General features: G+C 38.3%; 1 protein-coding gene and 1 long non-coding RNA gene across 3 annotated transcripts in view; one reads left to right on the forward strand and one right to left on the reverse strand.

Moving 5' to 3' along the window:
* The window catches only part of LOC103101069 (uncharacterized), a 43199-nt gene extending 22467 nt beyond the window's left edge, over window positions 1–20732 (reverse strand). The window contains exon 1 of the long non-coding RNA XR_008914834.1: window positions 20366–20732. This is a non-coding gene — a long non-coding RNA (uncharacterized LOC103101069). The remainder of the gene's footprint in view (window positions 1–20365) is intronic.
* On the forward strand, window positions 19441–21087 carry LOC130456253 (ribonuclease pancreatic-like). 2 transcript variants are annotated; one of them, XM_056809971.1, is made up of 2 exons: window positions 19441–19598; window positions 20411–21087. In XM_056809971.1, the coding sequence occupies exon 2, from the start codon at window positions 20436–20438 to the stop codon at window positions 20904–20906; it is 471 nt and encodes a 156-aa protein (XP_056665949.1). In that variant the 5' UTR covers window positions 19441–19598; window positions 20411–20435; the 3' UTR covers window positions 20907–21087. The 2 variants fall into 2 exon arrangements, with proteins under 2 accessions (XP_056665949.1, XP_056665950.1); XM_056809972.1 differs by lacking the exon at window positions 19441–19598 and adding an exon at window positions 19607–19699.
* Window positions 21088–23332: the final 2245 nt, after the last annotated feature.

The following is a 23332-nucleotide window of genomic DNA, read 5'->3' on the forward strand; positions in this document are numbered from 1 at the left end:
AAAAGAGTTTTGCTGGCATGACAGTACTGAAGTCTGAAGCGGGGTTTCAAACAGATTGATAATGAGAAACGAATAGTTGGTCCTTCTAGATGCTACCCATCTTAATGTCAGACTTGTTGTAAAGGAGGTTTTCTGTATCTCTACTATAGGATTAGAGAAAGCTAGTGCCAAAGGACTCCATGCCTTTTTAATATTTGGACGTCCATATTTTTAAAAATTCTTACTTAATAAGTACTTATATATCTATGTATCTAATCCCTGTAATAGAAGAACGTATTGCTTTTTTCTGTTTCAGTATTTCATAAATTATTCTCTACAAGCTGTACAGTGGAGTGAATCTTGATGTGTCATGTCATTTCAATATTTTGCATTGGTTCCAAGGCAGAAGAGTCGTAAGGGTCAGGCAATGGGGGCTAAGTGACTTGCCCAGGGTCACCCAGCTGGGAAGTGTCTGAGGCCAGATTTGAACCTAGGACTTCCCTTCTCTAGGCCCAGTTCTCAGTTCATTGAGCTACCCAGCTGCCTCTTAGACTTCCATATTTTGTGGGAGATTGGGTCATTAAACCATTGTTCTTGTTATTTTGTTTTTGTTTTAAGTCTGTCTGACTCTAAATCCTTTTGCTTATTTTGTGGTGTCAAGATTTTGGGTCTTTTCCTATTTGGAGCCTGGACCTACCCTCCAACTCTTTCCCAATGTGGACACAAGCTTCTTATGTGTCTTGTGTATGTATGTGTGTTTATAAAAGGGGGAAAGTCTAAATAATTTTCAGTAATAGAACTTGTGTATTGCTGTAATTTTTTATTCACTTGAAATTTAACTATTAGGGTAGGTTACTTTAGGGGGAAAAATGCCTTGACTTGAATCTTAATTTTTTTATGCTGAATATGAGAGTGCATATATAAAATTATTTCATATCTCTCCAAACCAGAAATTATATGCCAAAGATCAGGCAACTCCAGATCTTTCCAAGGTCCAGGACACTTGGAATACAAATGAAAAAAAAAACCCCAATGAAATGCCAATAGTAGAGAAAAAAGATTCAGAACTGTTAGATTCTAGATAAGAAATCCAAAGATTAGAGGATGTGGGACAGCTCACAAGGGCAGGATGACAATAATGATATTACCTCTCCAGCATCTGAAAAACAAGTGAGATAGGATATATAAATCCTTGTTAAGCCTTAAAATGCTCTATAAATGTTAATTATAAAAAACAGAGGAAAAAATTTGTTGTTTTTTTTTTCAGTATGTACCCATCTGTGTGGGAATCTGGAAAAGTATTTATATATCTGTTTATAAATGATGAACTGAACTGGATTCATATTTGAGCAGAAATGTTTATTATCTTGTGTTGATTGGGGAAATAAAAAAGATTTGTTTTATTTGTTTTTTTTAATTGCTTTGCTGTAGTTTATTTTAGGAGTATAAATTTATTCCTTGAGAAAGCTGTCTATAATAGATGTCACATTTTCCTCTGCTCTCACTGTGCTCTAAATCCTATGCAATCTGTCTTCTTATCTACTGAAGGTATAGTTTGGGGGTGTATTCTCATACCTCTTCTATATAGCCATGTTCTTTATAATTTTGAAATGTTCACTTTTGATTTTTTTGGTGTGTAGTTCTTTCCATGTACATTGTTGTATTCATTGGATGTATTGTTTTCTTGGCTGTACTGATTTAATTCTGCATCAGTTCATATAGATCTTTCTATTCTTTGCTGCATTCATCACACTCATTATTTCTTATGCCATAGTAATATTCTATTAGATTCATATACCATAATTTGTTAAGTCATTCCTCATTTGATGAATATTTACTTTGTATCCAAATCTTTGCTATCAGAAAAAGGGATGATGAAGTTGGCAGAGTAGAAGCAAGGAAAACTCAAACCACCATAAAAATCCTTTTCAACCAACCTTAAAATAATACCTCAAAATGATCCTGGGGTGAAAGAACCAACACAGAGATGGAGTGGAGCAACTTTCATGCAGAGAATAACTTGAAAGATAGGCAAAAAGGGTCTTGTTCATTGGAACAAGCAGTGGAATCCTAAACACACATCTCAAATTTCCAAACTCCAGTCCCATTCTGCAGTAAGGTCCAGAATCCTAGCACAAGGTAGACTGCATGACATGACTGGTCTGTGTAAGCCCAGAGTTAGAGTCTACTCTAGCACAAGACAATTCCCAGCTGGCTGGCCTATATGAGCCCCATCCTAGCTAGTCCTTACCAAAGCTCAAAGTGAAGTTACAGGCCCCAGGGAAAGGCAGACAACAGTGTGCCTGACTTGATCAAAACCAGAGTGAGACCAAAAGCCCCACTCAAGTCTGATACTAGACTCTGAGCCCCAGCATAGGGCAGTTTACAGTGCCCTGAACTCTGCAAGTGGTCAGTAGTCTCAGGGAGTGATAGAGTCAGCAGTGGGAGGTGACTTTCAGAGCTCTCAAACCATCTTGAAGGAACTGCAACTTGGAGAAACCTTGAAATAGATCTAAGGATAGCATCAAGAAAGAATTGAAGTTTAAGAAAATGCCCCCTCTGCCCTGGGAACAGAGCCCACTATTAAGATATAAGTGAAAGTCAAGAAAAAGGTTGGGGAAAATGAGTAAACATTAAAAAAACCCTAATCATAGAAAATTTTTTATGAAGACAAAGAAGAGCAAGGCATAAGATCCTGAAGGGGACAGTGAAAGCAAAGCAAAGCAAACACACACAAAGCTTTAAAGGAAAATATTAATTGGTGTTAGGTTTTGGAAGAACTCAAAAAGGACTTCAAAAATAACTTAAGAGGGTCAGAAGAAAAATAGGGAAGAAAAATGAAAGCAAAATAAGAATATTACAGGAGATTTGACCAAATGCAAAATGAGGTTCAAAAGTTCACAAATGAAAAACATTCCTTAAAAATTAGAATTGGACAACTAGAAGCTAATGACTTCATGAGACATCAAGAAAGAAACAATAAAACAAAATCAAAGAAATGAAAGAAAAAAAAAACAGCAGAAAATGTGAATTATCTCATTGAAAAAATAACTGCCCTGGAAAATAGATGCAGGAGAAATAATTTCAAAATTATGGAACTACCTAAAACCATGATAAAAAAAAGAGCCTGGACATCATACTATAAGAAATTATCATAGAAAACTGCCCTGATATTCTTAAACAAGAGAGTAAAATAGAAATTGAAATAATCCACAGATCACCTCTGAAAATGAATTTCCATATGATAATAAGGAATATTATAACTAAATTCAAGAAACTCCAAGCCAATGAGAAAAATACTGCAATCATCCATAAAGAAACAATTCAAATACCATTTAGCTATAGTAAGGATTGAACAGGACTTAGCAGCCTCCACATTAAAGGATTTGAAGGCTTAGAATATGAAATTCCAGAAGGCAAAAGAGCTAGGCTTACAACCTACCTAACAAAAATGAGTATATTCTTTCAGAAGGAAAAATGTACCTTTAATAAAATAGATTTCAAAACATTTGTGATGAAAAGACCAGAAAAACAGAAAATTTTATGTTAAAAAACAAAACCCAAGAGAAGTATAGAAAGGTAAATAAGAAAGAGATAATTGAAGGGATTCAATGAGGTCAAATTGTATGTATTCCTATTTGGAAAGATATTTGTAATTAAAAAAATTTTAAATGAATATTAGAGAGAAATTAGAAGGAGTAAACATAGAGAATATGGGAGTAAGCAACTTAGGATGATATATGTGAAAAAAATCAAGGGGTTAAAACAGTATTGCACTGAGAGAAAAGGGAAGGGAGAGGTAGAATAGAGTAAATTATCTCACTTAAAGAGGTGTGAAAAACTATTTCAGTGGAGGGGAAGATGAGGGTAGTGATGGGCAATGTGTAAACCTTACTCTCACTTTAATTTTCTCAGAGAGGGAATAGAAACAATACTCACTTGGGTATGGAATCCTATCTTACCTCATAGAGAAGTAGAAGGGGAAAAAGATAAGATGGGGTGGGTAATAGAAGGGAAAGGGAAGTACCAGGTGGTGATTAAAAGCAAAACACTTGTGGAGGAACAGAGTAAAAGGAGAAAGAGCAGGATCAAAAAGGGGAAATAAGATAGAGGGGAATACAGTTAGTAACCATAGATGCAAATGTGAATGACATGAACTCACCCATAAAACAGAAGCAGATAACAGAGGGAATTAAAAATTGAAGAAGTCCAAAGGAGAAGCCCCTCCAAAGAAGAAGTCCAAAGAAGGACAGGAAGTTCAGGATTTTTTGTAGTCCCTTTTCCACATCACTTCCTGTCTCTTCCTCACTTTACAGGATCCAATCACAGTCTTTCAATTTGCCTAGCATTGCCCAAGGGCAGGGAAGTGGCCGCTGGAGTTGTCACTCACTCTAGCAAGTGACTCATGAATTTTCTTACTTAGTGTTAAGTAGGGGTGCTTTGAGTTCCTGATTTGTTTAGTTAAAGATAGACAAGGGGAGAGTTAATCCTATCTTCACAATCCCTTCTGTGATTCTTTGGGAGACTAGTCTCCCTAATGAATCATTTAATATAACTAACATTTAATATAACTAAGAGGTTAATATAACCTCTAAAGATCTTCTAGCTAAAGGTGCATACAATATTGTACTTTCTAAGAGGAAACTATAATAGTTGGAGATAAGAAGGAAATAGAAGGGAGAGAGCAAAACTAATGTTTGCAAGGCACATTGACAAAAAGCCAATTAGAGGGCAGTCCCCTTTGGCATAAGAGTTTACATTCAGAATAAATGTGTTCTACACCCTTCAGTTCAATCAATTACATCCCAAAGTTCATTCTGGATCTTCTACTGAGGTTTCTTTATGGCACTTTCTCCAAAGAGTTCACTTTCTTGATTCAAGGAGTTAGTGAGCTTCTTTTCCTGAAAATTTTTCTCAAAAAATTTTAAATCTTGGATTTTATGAAAATTATACAATGGTGAATGTACTGTTATCTGAAACTTATTCAATGACTAATGACCCATTTCCTCACAGAAATGCTGATGAAAACATAGCCACAAAAAGTTTTATGGAATTCGAGTATTAACAGACAAGAAGAATCTTATTCTAAACCTATCTTAAGATCCCTTTCTAGTGTGGATACTTCCTTGATCTTTTCATTTTTCTTTCTGAGGCAGTTCCTTTTAGTGAAAGGTCATGAAGACTCTAGAGAGGTCCCACCACTGGTTGCCTAGGCTAATGCTACTGGTACTGAGTCTAGCTTAGCCAGTCTTCCTTATGGAGATCCCAAAATATTTACAAAGATTATAGCAATGGAAAGCAATCCCCAGAAGAAACTGAGCTAACATTCAGGTCAATGACCTGTAATTGCTTCCCCAAAATTGATACTCCTATCAGTATGAGTCTGTTAGTTCAGGTAGTATTGGAGGTGGGGAGGAAATAGGGGAAGATGATATGTCTTTCATAGACCATAAATTAGCGATTTAGTTTTATTAAATGAGTCACCATTCCTATTGGGGTTGCCAGAAATTAATTGAAAAGAATAATGGATAAGCTATTCGTTTATATTGCTGCTTAACCTTAAAATTTACAAAAAGTGTCCTCTAAATAAGTCATTTTGTGATTATTTACTCAGGGATGAAAGAAACAGACAAAAGCTAGGATCTGAAGCATGCTAGTTTATTGAAAGATATTCACTATGACCAGTAGAGGTCTCTAGAAGACTGTAGATGACAGCTCATAATGCCATTCCTCAGACCAGTCTAAAATTGGATTGTGGCAGGCTAGGATTTGATTGACAAACCCCAGAGATTTCATGAGAATTGTACCAATGATAGTTTTCTACCATTTATTTAGAAAGTGTGTGTGTGTGTGTGTGTGTGTGTGTGTGAGAGAGAGAGAGAGAGAGAGAGAGAGAGAGAGACAGTCAGACAGACAGACAGACAGACAGACAGACTCCCTTGGAAGTTTGGTGAAGTCTATGGCATTCCTCCAAAATATTGTTTGTTGCTTAAATGCCCAGCTATAAGAAATGCTAATTTTCAGTTAATAGTTAATAAAAATGATGTGATTTTTTTTCCCATCTAAGATCATTGACTGCCTGAAATTCACCAAGAATTTCTGATCTAGACATTATAAAGAAATATGATTTCAAATCAGCTAATGTGAAGGGAGTGGAGCAGGAAGGTACCAACTAGTGGTAGTACCCCTGTTACCACCCTTAATAATGGTGCCTCAGTTTCCCTATTTAATTATACAAAATCTCTTATAAATATTGTAGCAGTCCACACCTAGCTATGGACAAGGGAAACAGTTAGAATGTACAGTGTGGCTTAGAAGAGAGCATGCTCAGTCTTGGCTAGTAAAGCCTCTAACCCTTGATCCCAGCTTCTCCCAGGTTAGGCGGGAAAACAGGTTTCTTTGTGTTTACCTGGCTAAGAAAAACCATACCTCTACCTTGTCATTAACCAATGATAATCATCCCTAAGTATTATGTATATTTGCATATCAAAGACATTAAAAGGAGCAGCCACAGCAGTCTCCGCCCTCTCTTGGATCTTAGCTCTCACCTATGTCTGTCTTTGCTGATTCCTTTCCTTCTCTATCTCTCTCACCTGGGACCTGGCCTTCGACCAGGCACTTTCTTTTCTCTATCATGTCTCCGACCTGTGTGGTATTAATTTTGGATCACTGGATGGTTGATGCCTTGTGTTGTCCAGATAGATCAGAGTTCTGCTGTGGCTCCATTGTAATCAATACGGCCTGGTTTCTGACTCATTTCTGCCATCTCGAACTTGGCTCCATCACATCCTTCGTGCAATCCTAAACTACTATCCTTTCTCTCTCTTTCTTATCTTGTGGCTTCTCGCTGGCGAGAGGCTACAAATATTAAGGGCATTTGTTCCCAGGCAGTGTTTGGTGGATCACCCCTCCGCCCATTTCTCTGTTTAGAATACAGAAGTCTATTATCTATAGGAATGAGTGCATTTTAAAAAAATGTACTCGATTTAGGCTGAGATCATCCTGACTATCATAATTTTGGAAACAGGAAAAGATATTGCCAAAAGTTTGGGGCATAAGGTAAAATTAGAGAATTGTAATAAATATGCATAGGTAAGACTGCTATAATGAGTTTTGTTTACCTTCTAAATAAATATCCTTAAGCCTTGAGTCTCCTAGACCAGAGAATAATAGAACCTTAAAGGCATAAAAGAGTTTACAACTCAACTTACATGATATTATATGTATACTTATAAATAATAACAATTTATATTCACAGAGGAAGGACAACATAGCAGCATTTGTGCCACAAAAAAGCTTTTCATGAGTGGTGAAAGAGAGGAAATAGAGATCAGGATACATGGTCATACTTGTAACACAACTCAGTTCTTCATGCCAACCCTCCCGCCAAGTGCCTTAGATATCTAAACTCCAAAAGACAAAATGGTGGCACTATTTTGTGCACACAATTTCAAGTGGAGGGATAGAGAGAATTGGGCCAGGTCATATATTTATGCTTGTATCAAAACTCAACTCTATACCTAATCCAACATCCCATCCCACCTCTAACCTCCACCTTCTTCCCAGTGCTTTGGAAATCCAAACTCTAAATGGAAATATTTGCAAAGGTTATGATGGTAGCATAATGAGCCCTGCATTTGGGTCAGATAATTGAGGACCAGAGGGAAAAGGGGCAGAACACATATGTTTGGAATTTCATGGTACTCCGCTAAGACTGAGAGAAGTAGTCTAGAATCCAACTGGGGCCAGTTCTGTCTCTCAGAAATAACTCATGGCATAGGATAGCTAGGTAGATTAATAGATTGAGATCTAGGAGCAGAGATGGGAGATTCTGGGTTCAAATCTGGCCTCATACACTTCCCAGCTGTGTGACCCTGGGCAAGTTACTTAACCCCCATTGTCTAGCCCTTACTGCTCTTCTGCCTTGGAACCAATATTCAGTATTGATTCTAAGACAGAATCTAGCGGGTTGTTTTTTAGAAGGAAGGAAGGAATGATTTTCAGCAGAGACCAATGAAGAAATATCCTTCCTCTAAGTGAGACACAACAGTAAAGTAGGCTGAGGATAAGATCTATAAAACAATAACATAAACTATAAAACAGAACCAAACAGCTTAGAAGAGGGAACTCAAAATAAGGAATTCAAAAGTTTTTATTCCATGAGGAAGACAGAGAATGAAAAAGGACTAATAAGTATGAGGGCTAGGAATCAAAGAACATAAATCTCTGATATATTAAAATGGAAAATAAATAATAAAGAAAATGAGTAAAGGAAGCCATTAATAGAAAAAAGGTGTTGAAAATTAAATTTAAATACAAACCAAATGACCAAGAAGCTAAATTGAAGGGGAGGAGAAGAAGGAAGAGCCTACTTAACTATTTAACTGGGAAGGAAAAAAAAGAGATGAACTAAATAACTAGATAAAAGCAAACAAGAAAAAGGGAATAATAAAACTCTAAAACCTGAGGAAAAGGACCACAAATGGGAAAGGGAAACTCAGGGTGATGGAGAGAAAGCCAATGAGAAATGGATTGTCTTCAAATAGATCAAGCTAAAATAACTAAAGAAACTGCTGGGTTTACAGCACTAGAGAAAAAAAAAGTCTTAATTTGGAAACACAATTATATTAGCTACAATGGAAGAAAATAAAAACCTAACTCAAAAATTTAAATGTGAATGGAATAAACAGTCTAATAAAACATAAAAGAATATCAGGTTAGATAAGAAAATAAAACTCTACAATCTGTTGCTCAAAAGAAATACATTAAAAAAACATAGATATATCCAGAATGTAACTGAGTGAAAATTACATACTCTGTATTAGGCATATCTGAAAAAGCAGACATTTCATTCATGCTATCAGACAAAACTAAAACAAAAGCCCAAAACATAAAAGTGAATAAAGAAGCAACATTATATTCAAAGGAAGCATAGAAAACAAACTAAAATCAGTATTAAATTTATATGCTCCAAATGTCCTGGCATCCAAATTCATAAAGAAAACATTAACTGAGCTACAGGAATACATGGACAGTGACACAGTGATGACAAGAGATTTCAATGTCCTCTCAATTTTAAATAAGTCTAATGTAAAGATAACCAGAAGGGCCATATAGAACTGAACAGATTGGTGGAGAAATTAGAGCTAAAATACTTTTTTGTATCTTTCAAATGAGACTGCAAAATAATATGCAAATTTCTCAGCACCACATGGAACTTTCACAAAAACTGACTATGTATTAGGGCACAAAGATACTAAAAACATATACAAAGGGATAAAAATAGAAACCATATCCTTATGTACATTTTGCACAGGAATATAGAACTCAGCAACCAGATGTGATAAAATGAATTGCAGTAGTTTCATCAGGCCCCATACAAGAGAGCAGACATGGTCAATTGAAGGAAATATGTGGCTGTTGTTTAGTGTTGGCTGACTTCACTATGTGACTCCATGGACTTTATCCATAGGGTTTTCTTGGCAAAAATACTGGTGTGATTTGTTATTTCTTTCTCCAACACAGCTTCATTTTACAGATGAGGAATCGAGGCAAATATAGGTTGTTACTTGCTAATAAATAAGTGTCTGAGGCTGGATTTGAACTCAGGTCTTTCTGACTCTAGATCTGGTGCTTTATCTACTATACCACCCAGTCATCCACTATTATTATTCATACACACACATATATATGTAATATATGTGTATGTATAGAGATTATATGTATTATCTTCTCTGGTCTACAGTGGTGGCTACATGAGTAGAGATGTTGTGTAGGTAGAATTAGTAAGACCTGGAAACTACCTGGCTCTGGGGAGGTGTGGGAATGGGATGAGAGAGAAAGAAGATTTTGAGGTTGTCGAGTTGAATAGTTGTGCCCTCAGCAGAGAAAAGGAAGTCTGGAAAAGGGATGAATTTTAGTGAAAAGCATTGTCCAATAGGATGAAAACTTAGAGAGAGTAGTATAAAAAAAACAACTAAGGATCATTAAATATATTCCAAGAAAGGAGGAATTGATGGTGTCAAAGGGGGCATACTAGGTAGGTAAAATGAACCCATTAGATTGAAAAATCTAATTTAAGAGACTGTTCTCAGTTAGTGAGGACTCATTATTTGCCTTTGGATGTTATTTTTTTTTCCTAAAACATATCATAGCATGGTTGGGAATTGTTTATTAATTAATCCAGCACCAGAAGCAATTTCCAACAAAAGCATGTGGCGGTGGGACATATGTGCTGGCACTCCGGAGAAGAAAAGTCAAGGACGCTATTCCTAAATTTCAACCCTTTGGGAAAAGGCTGTACTTCCTGAGTAAGGTGATCCCAGAGTCTAGCTTTGTCCCAGGGAGGGGAGATTTCTTGAGCAGCACAGACTTTGAGAATTGCCATTGGGGAATTCCAAGTTTAAGAATTCCTAGGTTTGATGTTCAGGCATTAAACCTTCAGAAAGAGTTCTTGTTTGGTCATTTCAGTTGTGTCTGACTCTTTGTGGCCTCTTTTGGGGTTTTCTTGGCAAAGATACTGGAGTGATTTGCCATTTCTTCCTCTAAGTCATTTTACAGAGGAGGAAAGTGAGACAAACAGGATTAAGTGTCTTGCCCAAGGTAAGTAATCAAGTGCCTGAGGTCAGATTTGAACTCAGGTCTTCCTGACTTCAGGCCTGGTCCTCTTTCTACTTTGCCACCTAGCTGCCACATTCTAAAAAGAGTATACCTGATAAATCCTGCTCCGGGAGAAAGAAAAAGACAGTTTACCTGGTTCCTCTGAAGCATCTGACCTGAAGAGAAAAGACCAAAAGATAAAACCTCTTTTTAGATCACAGTTATGACTTAAAACCTAAGTATCCATTCCAGGTTTATCTAACATTACCAGAAACAAGGGAAACAGTAGAATACAATATAAGACTTGTTTCTCTGAGTTTCCTCTCCTTTATTTTAAAATATTAATAGCTCCCACTTCCTTACTTTTTCTAAAGGACACAATGTTCAGGTTTGGGAAACATACATGAATAATTGCTGTCAAGTTCCCAAAAAACACAGGAGAGTTAAGCCAACACCAAGTCATCATGGATTATCATCTGTACTCAGTCTTTCTGGCCACATTAAGTTTGTTTGTATTTGTGTTTGCTCATGTTCTCCAAATCTGGGTGTGTGTGTGTGTGTGTGTGTATTTTCGCTCTTTCTCTCTAAACTTCTGGAATAGCTAACAATCAGAACATACAACTGAAAACAAAAACAGAAAAATGTAATAGCAACAATTTGCTTCATAAGAATTTAATTAAATTCAAAGAACATTTATTAAGTTCTTAGTGTCCTGGCCACTGGGGAAATGAAACAATTAGCACTCTAAAGGAGCTGACATTCTTCTGGTGGATGGGGAAGACAGCATGGACAGAGAGAGGAAAATAAAAAATAATTTCACAAGGATGGGCATGCTGACCACTAGGGGCTAAGGAGAGACCCTGTAAAGGGGGGATATGTAGGGTACTTTGAAGAAAACCTGGAATTCTAAGTGGCAGAGGTAAAAAGGGAAAGCCCTCCAGGCATGGCAAACACCTCATGAAAATGCACAGAGATGGCAGAAAGGACGCCATGCAATGGCAATGACTAGAAGGTCATTTTGACTAGACCTGACAATAAAGGAAGGTGTATAAGAGTAGATCAGAAAGGGATGTGGAGGTCACATTTGGAAGGGCTTTAAATGACAAGCTAAGACTTTTGCCATATAGGCAGCAAGATAGTGTGATGAAGAGTGCCCAGGACTGGAGACAGGAAGACTCATTTTCATGAGTTCAAATATGCCCTCAGACACATTAGCTGTGTGATCTTGGGTAAGTCCTTGGACAAAATCCTGTTTATCTCAGTTCCTCATCTGTAAAAATGAGTTGGAGAAGGAATGGCAAATCACTCCAGTATCTTTGCCAAGAAAACCCCAAATGTGGGCTGGACGTGTCTGAAAAGTGACTGAACAGCAACACTCCCGTATTTTGTCCTAGAAATTATGATATTATTATAAGGTATTTCTCTCTGTTCTTCACATACAAAACTTCATCATTGTCTCCTTGCCTTTGCACTGACCATTTCCCCATGTCTCCCTTTCCTTATTTCTGCCCCAAAGAGTTCCTAAGATAAAGCTCAAGGACTATCTTCTGCATGGAACCTTTCCTGATCTCTTCAAATGCTGGTGCCCTCCTTCCCAAACTATGTTGTATTTAACTATTTTGTGCCTATTATTTAACAAAGATAGACTTATGCTGTGTTTGTGTGTATGCACCCAAATATGCCTAAATACATGTATGTCTTTAGGCATATGTGTATAAATAATAATAGCTAACGTGGATAGGGTGCCTACTATATGCCAGGCACTGTACTATTAGAAATATTGTCTCATTCACTCCTCACAACAGCCCAGTGACTTTACAGTTGGGAAAACAGAGGCAATAGAAGTTAAGTGACTGGCCCAAAGTCACCCAACAAGTAAGTGTCTGAGGCCAGATTTGATTCAGGTCTTCCCAGTTGAGGTCCAGTGTTCTGTCTATACAGTGCACTCTATAGCTATATATATATGTGTGTGTGTGTGTGTGTATGTATACACACACACACATATATACACATATACATATATATGCACATACACATACAAATACACATATATACATACACACATACATATACATATATATACACACACACACATATATCCCCTATTGTCTCCCACATCAGACTGTGAGTGGGGGTTGTTTCATTCTTTGTACTTCTATTCTAGATGCCTTTCAAGGGTTAGTGACCTGCTACCATGCCATACAACCTTATGTGGATAAGAGTTTGACAATTTGGTAGAGCCAAGTGGCAGTTTTTAAGGATGAGGTATACCTGGGCAAATGTTTCATTCAAGCAGGAGCTTTTTAGTTGAGGAGAGATGGAGGGATATGAGAAAGAGAGGGAACCACTTGGGGGAAATTCTGAGAGTACATGGTGGCACACACAACCAAGAGCTAAGTAGAGGGTTTGGCCTTTGTAAGAATGGCCCCCAATGCAATAAAGACCAGAACAAAGAAGACAAGGGATATGATAATGAAAACTTTGGGTATTATTTTCCTAAGACTGAAGACTCAAAGAGAAGATTCAATATGGATAAAGAATAGAAGAAAAACTCAGATGTAGTCAGTCAGGAGATCAATAAGGATTGATTAGGGGCCAGGAGGTGGCTCAGTGGATTGAGAGACAGGCTCAGAGATGAGAGATTCTGGGTTCAACTCTGGCCTCAGATACTTTCTAGCTAAGTAACCCTGGGCAAGTCATTTAATTCCCATTGCTTAGCCTTTATTGCTCTTCTGCCTTGGAACCTATGCACAGTATTGATTCTAAGATAGAAGACAAGGGTTTTTTTTTTTTAAAAGAATTGATTAAGGACTTCTTGCTGTTCATCCTTCATTTTCAAAGAGGACCTGTGACGTTGAAGGATGATATCTTGACTTGCTTATGAATTGGATTTAAATGAAGCAGATTTGCACAAAACTATCAGCCTCACTCTCTGCCCCAGAGTTGTCAGAAGTCTGTGGTAACTTAAAAGTCATGATGACTGGCAATGGCTCAGGATGTAGTTGATGACATTGGCATCTTCAGTGTCTGACTAAGCTACAAGTGCTCTACACCACTCCCTTTAGCTATCTTCATGACTGTTGGGACAAAATGTTCTCAACCACCCATTCCACCAGAGGAAGTCTTTGCATACTTGGGGTAGACATCCCTCTAAGTTTGAGACTTTCTAGTTATCCTCAACCTGGTTTAGTACATCTACTGAGTGTGATTTTTAGATTTTCTCCATCTTCCTTGGTCTAGCACCCAGGAATGTGTACACCTACACAACATGGGCATGTGATAGCAAATGACAAATCAGAAACAGCTGACTGTCTCCTGGGCTCTCCTAAGCCAAGCTTGAGCCACCATCGGCACATGTGAGATGCAGGAAGTGAGGTAGAGAACTGCTTCTGGAGTTCTCGTCACTTCCTGTGGAGAGGGCTAGTTGCCAGTTTGATCCTGGAACTCAAGCTTGGAGGAGCCCCGCAGACAGCTTTCCTTCAATTGCACATGGGTGAGCGCTAAGGACTGACTCCCCTTTCCCTTGGCTCTCAGGGGAAGGCCACCCTTGGTCAAAAACCTTGAACTCCTGTCTCCGGCTTACCCAGAGCCGGAGCAGTTGAGTTAACTCTCTCTCTCTATCCCTTTCTTAATTTCTTCCTCCTATTGTCATTAAATCACCATAAAACTCCATTCTGACTTGAGTGTTTCGTTTTAGGATTTAAGGAATTAAATCCTTGGCAACCAATAATATTTATATTCAGTCTCAACCATAATTTTAACCCTTATATGAGAAAAGTTTCAGGGGACTAAGGCTGCTGCAATGCCACATCTTCTTGGAACCACAGGGGAGAGTTGAGTGATAGGCAGATGCCAAAGGTGCATGACCAGCCCTGAAAAGGGCTTGGCCAGCCCTCACACCAGAGATGCTAGTCCTCCTTGATCACCCCACATACTCCAGTGCTTACTATGTGCCAGACACTTTGCTAAGTCTCAAGAGTACAAAAAAAGGTTATGGTCTCTGTCTTTAATGACCTCATGCTCTAATGGAAGAAGACAACATGCAAACATCTCTGTACCTGTGAGATATATGCAGGATAAAGGAGAGAGAGTCTCAGAGGGATGGTACTGGCAATATCAGGGACCAGGAAAGGTCTCCTGAAAATGATGAGATTAGGACTGAATCTAGAAGAAATACAAGGAAGCCTGGTGGCAGAAGTAAAGAGAAGGAACATTCTAGGCCTGGGGGACAGGCAGTGACAAGATCTGGAGGTGGGAAATAGTGTTTGCAGGCAAAGAGCAACAAGAATGTCAGTATTCAAAGAAGGTAAAATTTCAAGGTGGTGGTGTAAATTGAAAAGATAGTATAGATCCATGTGTGGAAGGTGAGGCCCACCAGAGGAAGGATTGCTTGACTCTAGCAACCCAAAAGCCTTTCATTGTTTGGGGAATTAGAAAGGGGGTAGGTACACTTGAGGGAGGGAGACAGGATAATGGTGTTAAAAAGAATAAAGCCATACAAACCATGTGAAGTGATGCATGCACTTAGATTTTAGTACTATCTTCCAGTAACCCTTTTGTGGGATCCGGGGTTGAGATATTATTTTCAGACTCTAAGCCTTTGAGAATTCTAGAAACCTCTGGGAAATATCTTAGGTTTCTGACTCAGTGACTATGTCCCATGTCCTATATTTTGGAATAATACCAAGAAGTAGTGTAAAGGCTTTTAGGTGGGGAGAAGGGGGTAATGACCCCCAACATTTACCTTTCCTCTACTATTTCTTCTCTTTTGGCAGAACCATAATATTGGAATAATAAGGGCATGCCCAAACAAGACAAAGTCTTTGATTTCTTTGTCAGGAATGGCACTGTTAGGCATTCTGTGATTTTCTTGAAATACTCTAAGAAGAATGTTCTGACTTCTAGAGTAAGAACCAGATCTTCTGGCAAAGTTACCTGATCTGAAGAATTTCTCCACCTGGCAGTTATTTAGCATATCTCTTTCCACCTTCAAAATTCCCCTCTTCATATTTCATTAATTATAGGGTGTTTTTTTTAGACTCTTACCTTCTGTCTTAGAATAAAAACAAAGTATCAGTTCCAAGGCCAAAGGGCAGTAAGGGCTAGATAATAGGGGTTAAGTGACTTGCTCAAGGTCATAGGATCTGATATCAAATTTGAACCCAGGACCTCCCAACTCCAGGCCTGGCTCTTTATCCACTAGCCACTCAACTGCCTCACCATAGAGTTTTTAATACCTTGCCAAACCCAAGCTTGTTTGGTCTTACCTTTCCAGATAATGATTATGTAAGTAAGTGTCTTGATTCTTCCTCTCCCTTATCACCTTTGCTTTTTAGATATCTTTCTTTTTCTTTAAGTCTTTGTTCACTCACATTCTCTGTTCTCAACATCTCTATTCTCCATTCCTTCCTTCCCTTCCTTCCCTTTCTTCCTGGTCATCCTTACTGACCTAGCTCAATCAAATGCTCTCTTTGAAGTCATTTATGAACATTTTAGTCCAACAACAGCTACAATAATAATTAGCATTTATATAGAGCTTTAAAGTTTGCAAAATATTTTATATGTTTTATGCTGTTTTATCCTTACAATGACCCTGGAAGGAGGATACCCATTGTAAACCTTGAAATTTTTTAGACTTGTGAATGTTGGAAATTTCACCATTGGAAAGTTTCATACTTGGAAAAAATTTCCTACTGATATTAAGAACTTTATTGGAATGTGAACCCCCTTGGCATGGGAGGATCCTTCTCCTCCCTACTTGGGACTGCTTTAGGACAGAAACCTTTTGCTGAACAATGGAAAGGGCTTTGACCTATGCTTAAGCATAGAACAGGAAGTTCTTTGAGTCATGATTGATTTTAGAATTGATACAATAGAGATACTTGGAATGACAGAACCAGGTCTTGGAACTTACAATCTCCACCCTACTCAGTCTAACAGGATTTAGGCAGGGCTGCAGCATAGATCAAGATTTAATTATTTGAGAATATGACCTACAACAGACATGTGCAAAGGAAACAGACCTCTGGGCGGTCCTGGGTTAAGCTAGAGCCACCATTGGCACAGGGGAGACATCAACAGTGATTGGTAGATGTGAGAACTGAGGGGAGGGGACTGAGATGGTTTCCTTAAAGATAGTGGGGTCTGAGGAGAGAAGGAGGAGAGTTTTTTGCTCTGAGGATGAGGAGGTTTTGCTCTGAGCGAGGTGGCTCTGAAGGAGGACTGAGGAGGTTGCTCTGTGGGAGGACCAGGAGAGAAGGCTGGCTCTGAAGGAGGAAATTTCCCTGGAAACATTTCTTGAAAGGAGGCTCTCTTGAAGGTGGAGCCTGAGGTTGGCATGAGAAGCCTTACCTAGAGAGATCTTGGGTGAGTGATAAAACCAACTGACTGATTTATTCATTCTTATTCCTTTCTTCCTTTCTCTCTTTTTCTATTGATTAATCAGTGTATTATAAATTAAATTTCTCTATAAAACCCAGTTGGCTTGGGCATATTCATAAATTGGGAATATATTCCCTGGCGACCATCTTATATTTATATAAAACCAAGACACAGTAGAAAACATATTTCAGTGGTCATAATTGATATATATATATATATATTTCCCTTGCTCCCAAACATTTTAGTTATCAGGTGAGGAAACTGAGGCAGACAGAGAAGGGATTTGTACAGAGTCACACAGCTAGTAAGTGTCTGAGTCAGGCTTAAAGCTGAAGTCCTTTTCCCTGACTCAGTCCAGTACTCTATCTTATGTGCCACCCAGATATTTCCTCCTCTAAACTTCAAAAGCACCCTCTGTCAGTCATAACTGAAACAGAACAATGAGAGTCTTTCTGTTTCAAGAGGGTCTTGTATAAGCCACATATTTTTGGATTCTAGTTTCTAATCCATTCTACTATGGACCTGCATTTTATGGATGAGTTCATGCTATTTACATTCACAGTTGTAAGAATTTAAATTTAGGTTTTATACAAATATGAAAATTATAAAGTAATATTATGATTTCTGATTTAAAAATATTACAGCTTAAGTCAAAATGACTTTTAGTAGATTTTTTTTTACAAAGAAGAGGAAAGAGTAAAGTGGGGAAATGTAGATAAAGAGACAGAAAGTACTGCCTAGCTACAAATATCCTAAGTTTAATCCTAATGTTCCAGACTGCAAATGTGAATCCGAAAGCAAATCTCAACAGAATCCAAAGTCCTAATTAGGAAGCTGAAATATGAAGAACCAGGAGTCGCTGAAGAATCCACTGAGAACCTTCAGTGCACATGAGGCTAAGACTGCCAAGAATTTCACCAGAAGTCACATTGAAGGGAGTGTCCCACTGAAGCACCAACAAGAAGAGAGGGTCTCCTCACCAAGGAACCAAAGAAGGAATCACTCCACTCACCACCACAGGATCCAAGGAAAGAGTCTCCTCCTCCAGTCCAGCTCACCAACACAGAGAGAATGACTTAATCCTCAAGCTGGCCTTTTTAAAGCAGTTTTCTTGATGTCACTTCCTGTTACTCTCCCATTTTATGGGAACCAATTGAAGTCTTTCAATTTGCCTACCACTGCCCAAGGGCGGGGGTGGACCTCCCCTCAACCCCCCACCTTTGGTGATGAGAGCTTACTCTAGCAAGTGACTGGCAAACTCTCTTACTTAGTGTCAAGTAGGGGTACTTTAAGTTCTTGATTTGTTTAGCTAAAAATAGATAAGGGGAGAGTTAATCCTATCTTTACACAGTTATGATTACTAACTGTATTTCTCTCCTCGTTTTCTTTAGTTTATCCTTCTCTCTCTCTTTTGTCCTATTTCTCCTCAAAAATCTGTTTTGAATCTGGCCTCAGATACTTCCTAGCTGTGTGACCCTGGACAAATCACCTCACTCCAATTGCCTAGCCCTTGCCATTCTTCTCTCTTAGGATTGGTACAAAGATAGCAAGTGAAGGTTAAAAAAATGTCTATTTCACTTCTGATCACTGCCTGCCTTAATTTGCCCTCTCTTTCATCATTTCCCCCCCTTTCTGCTATCCCCTTCCCCTCTTATTAACCTGTTGGGTAAAATAGATTTCTATACTCAGTTGAATGTGTGTGGGGTATGTCTGTACCTGTGTGTGTGTGTATTATACTTTTGTCTTTGAATTTATTCCAATGAGACTGAGGTTAAAGCATTGTTTGCCAACACTCCCCATTTTACTCTCCACTGTAAAGTTCTTTCCTGCTTCTTTTATGATATACTTTCTCCATTTTACCTTTCCCTTCCCCCTTCTCCCAGTGTACCCCTCTTTCTCACTACATTTTTTGGGGGAGATCATCTCAACAAAATGGGCCCACCACCATGCCCTCTACCTATGTATCTTGCTTCTAACTGCTCTAATAATGAAAAACTTATTAATAGTTACATGTATCATCTTTCCACATAGGAATATAAACAATAACTTTTTTGAATCTTTTATGATTTCTCTGTCAGGTTTACCTTTTTATGCTTCTCTTGAGTTTTGTGTTTGAATATTAAATTTTCTATTCAGTTCTGATCTTTTCACAAGAGATTTCTGAAAGTCCTTTATTTCATTAAATATCTATTTTTTTCTCCCGAAGGATTATACTCAGTTTTGCTGAGTAGGTTATCCTTGGTTGTAATTATAGCTAGGCTCATCAAATTCAAAGTAATTAGAAAGACTACTGCTCCTTCCTCTCTTATCCTAGACTGAAAAGAGACAGTTGCTGTGCTCTATCCCAGGAGACAGAATACAAAAACCAGGATGAGGGAGCATCTGTTTATCTGGAGGTGAAATCTCTTGGTGGTCAGCCTCACACTGGGAGAACTTGTGACAAGAGATAAATCATGTGGGAGAAAGGGAGCAGAAATGAGACAGAGAGCATGCTGAGGAATAAGGAAGGGGAGTGACCAAGTTGGGGGGAGGAGTCTCTCTTTCCATGACATATATGAGCCCCCTTTATGATGCTGGTGTGAGGGCAGAATTGTCTCTTTTGCTCCTGAAATCAGCAGGCTATGTCAAGTATGTTTCCAGTAAGTAGTTGCTGTGTTCCTAAGTTTATACTATGCCTAGTATATGCAAAGTCATAAAATAGTTAACTCTGGGAAAAGGAAGAAGCAGGGTGTAATGTAAGGTACTCTGAATTTGGACTCAGAAGACTTGGGGGGCGGTTCAAGCACTACTCATTAATACTCATATGACTTTGAGCAAGTTTGATCTTCTCTGGGTATTCGTTTACTTATCTGTAAAATGAGAGGATTGGACGAAATGATCTCTCACATCCTTCCCAGACCCCCCTGAGAGGGTCACTATATTTCTGGGAGATCCTCTTCCTATTTCCTCACCCTGTAAGACAATTTCATTTTGGGGTTCCTCCACCTGAAGGACTCTTGCTGAAGAGGACTAGACAATAGAGAGGGAGAAGGGGGGAAAATGACATGAATAGTGGGATGGTTAAGGAATGGAGGTGAGAATACCCAAAGGCAGTATGACTCTTGTCTCTCCGATTTTATAAAAAGGATATTTTTCTGAAACAAAAAGAATACAGAGCTGAAAGGGACAGATATTATCAAGTCTAAAACATTAATCTGAGAAGTGAAGCAACTGAGTCCCAGGAAAGGTCTCAGAATGATTAAATGACTTTCCCAAGTCCACATAAATGACATAAAAAGGAGATTTGAACCTAGTTTCTCTAAGTTCAAATCCAGTGTTCTCCCAGAATGAGTTCTGAAAGAATCTCAAACCAAAGGGATGTGGAGGGTAGGAAGGCAGAGAGAGGGGATGGTTAAGCTTCCTTTACCTTGTCATGATGTCCTTCATCTGTCTCTGCCCCTTTCCTGGGTAGGCTCCCTTTGGTGAATGAGGCCGTAATGGCCCTGGACAGAGCCGCCCTGCTCTTCCCACTGCTGGCAATGGTAGTGGTGGGGCTGGTCTCATCAGAGTCTGCAGCAGAGAAGTTTCAGCGGCAACATGTGGACTCAAAAAGCTTAGCCTTCAATGACAATACTTACTGTAACCAGATGATGAAAATCAGGGGTATGACAAAAGGGAATTGCAAGGTATTCAATACCTTCATATTGGAGTCTATCTGGAAGATCCGGGCTATCTGCTGGAATAAAAAGACCGCATGCAAGCAGAAATTCTTTAACTGCCACATGAGCCGTGAACCCCTCAAGGTCACTGAATGCCAAATAAAGGGCAACCCCAAGGACTCTCCATGCAAGTATCAGACTATAAATGACAAGAAATGTGTCACTGTGGCCTGCAACGGGTGGCCCCCTCTGCCTGTGCATTTTGATTCTTCAAAAGATGATATTTGCCAGAGACTTCCCACCACCTAATACTTGTCCTTCTCAACTAACCTTCCAACTCCCAGGCCCTGGGTCCATACTCTGTGATTAGATACTGCTCCAAGAGTCACCTCTACTTTGGGGGCACTTGCTGAGACACTTAGAGAAAGAGAAACCTTGAGATCCATCCCTTCTCTGATGCTACAAGTAAAACATACCTGTTTAGAGCTGATGTTTTTGAAGCTAGGCTCATCCTGAACTTTTTTTTATTATTTGATTTGATTTAATTTTCCATGGGACATGAGACTAGGTTCTTTCATCAAATACCAGGGGGAGTGTATATGGTGACTTGATTTCAACCCTCAACATCTGTCTGGGGAACTCACTTCCTAAGGATGGATAATTTTTTCTTTTTGGTAATTTCCTCAACCCAATGATATAATGCAGTCATTGAATATGGGCTATTATTCATAGAATGCTAGAGCTAGAGGATAACCTAGAGGCCATGGAATCTGAGTCTCACATTTTATTAATAAGGAAATAGAGGTAGAGTGGGAAAGTGACTTATTGATAGTCTTACAACTACTATGTAAGAGTCAGGATAGGAACTCAGATCTCTCACTCCAAGTTTAGTGCTCTTTCCACACAAGACTTTTGCCTGGACAAAGGGGAAAACTAGCACATTTGAAGGCAAAAACAATGATGGCACAATCTCTAGAACATCTTACTCAACTAGGCATATTTTTGAGTATGTTACTCATTCCATTCTCTTCTCCTGCTCCTCTTCTCAGGGTCACCTGTAAGGTTTCTGACTCAGTGGATATTGTTGCTTTTATTTACTGGCATAGTTCCCTAAAGTTACTAAGATTTCTGCCACAATGAATTCTCTCCAAGGAAATGTCTCACTTTTGCTCCTTTGGGCCTTTACTCTCTTCCCAATCTTTCCAGTGTATTGCTTATGACCTATTTCAATCCTTTCCTTTTTTTTTTTAAACCTTTACCTTCTGCCTCAGAATGAATATTAAGTATCAGTTCTCAACAATAAGGCCATTGGTGTTAAGTAACTTGCCCAGAATCACACAGCTAGGAAGTATCTGAGATCATTTTTGAACCCAGGATCTCCTGTCTGCAGACCTTGGTCTCTATCTACCAAGTCACCCAAGTGCCCCAAACCATTTCATTTCTTAAATTCTTTTGAATGGTTTTAGGGGAATCAATGTCTGAAAACTTCCCCACAACTTCTCTGGCAGTGACAATATGAGTAAGGTGATGACTTCATCCCTGTAATAAGATTCTACAAAGATTAGCTATTATGTATAGGTAGGACAGATAAGCATTTATTAGGCACTTACTTTGTGTCAAAAACTGTAATAAACTCTAGGGATGCAAATGAAAACCAAAAAATTTCCTATCATAAAGGAGTTTACATTATACAGAGGAAGACCACGGATGAAAGCAAGCTGAAAATTGAGTGGGGAGGGCATGGTATGGCATTGATGGTATTCAGTGAAAAGGCATGATTTTTAAGTTCATAAAATTCAGGAACAGGGCAAAGAGAGAAATGCAGACAATCTAGCTTGGGACCATTCATGGAATGGATGCTTCTGGAGGATATATTGCCCATGCAATGAAGAGATCCTAAAAGGGGTGAGTTTTTCCTTGTGAAAGTGGGAAACATCAGGAAGAGAGTAAAGAGGCATCTGGGGATCCCAGAAAGGAGATCCATTAAAGATCTACCGAGCTAAGAAGAAAAAATCCTTTGTGAGATACTGATAAGCAAATGAATTGCTGTCCATCAACACATAGTTTACAGGAGCAAATGGAAAAGACTTTTTTTGTTCTTTAGGAATAAATGTAAAAATTTGTAATTTGTAATTAATACTGAAATGATCCATGTGTAATGGCTATTTTAAAGAATATGGTATTAAAATATATTTAATTACATAAAAAGTAAGACAAATATTTTAGGTAAGATAATATAGAGTAAGAAACTAAGATAAAAGTAAAAATAATCAATGTGGAGAAATATTGTAGCAAATGGATAAAAACATGACATCCAAAATTTACGAGGAACAAAGGATATATTCATTATCTAATGAATACACATTCAAAAGTTGTAAATAATAAATTTATGAAAGAGGAAATAAATTAGAAAGCCATTTGAAGAAATGTTCAACCTGGCTAATGATCAAGCAATTACAAATTAAAATAACTGAACTACTACTTTATGGCCATTTAATTGTTCTATTTTGGCATATGAGTTGCCAAAGTCAATTATCAACCATGAACTAAACAAAAATTATAAAACATAGTTGTGGGAAGGCTATGAAGAAACAAGTGTACTTATACATTGCTGATAAAATTGTAAATTGGTAGAGAATAGGTTGGTGGGTTAGAAGACATATAAAACTAAGAATATCTTTAGATTTAACTCTACTAATGCAAATATCAAGAATAGGAGATCAGAGATTTAGAGA

This window comes from Monodelphis domestica, chromosome 1, assembly GCF_027887165.1.
Source record: "Monodelphis domestica isolate mMonDom1 chromosome 1, mMonDom1.pri, whole genome shotgun sequence".
Classification (NCBI taxonomy): domain Eukaryota; kingdom Metazoa; phylum Chordata; class Mammalia; order Didelphimorphia; family Didelphidae; genus Monodelphis; species Monodelphis domestica.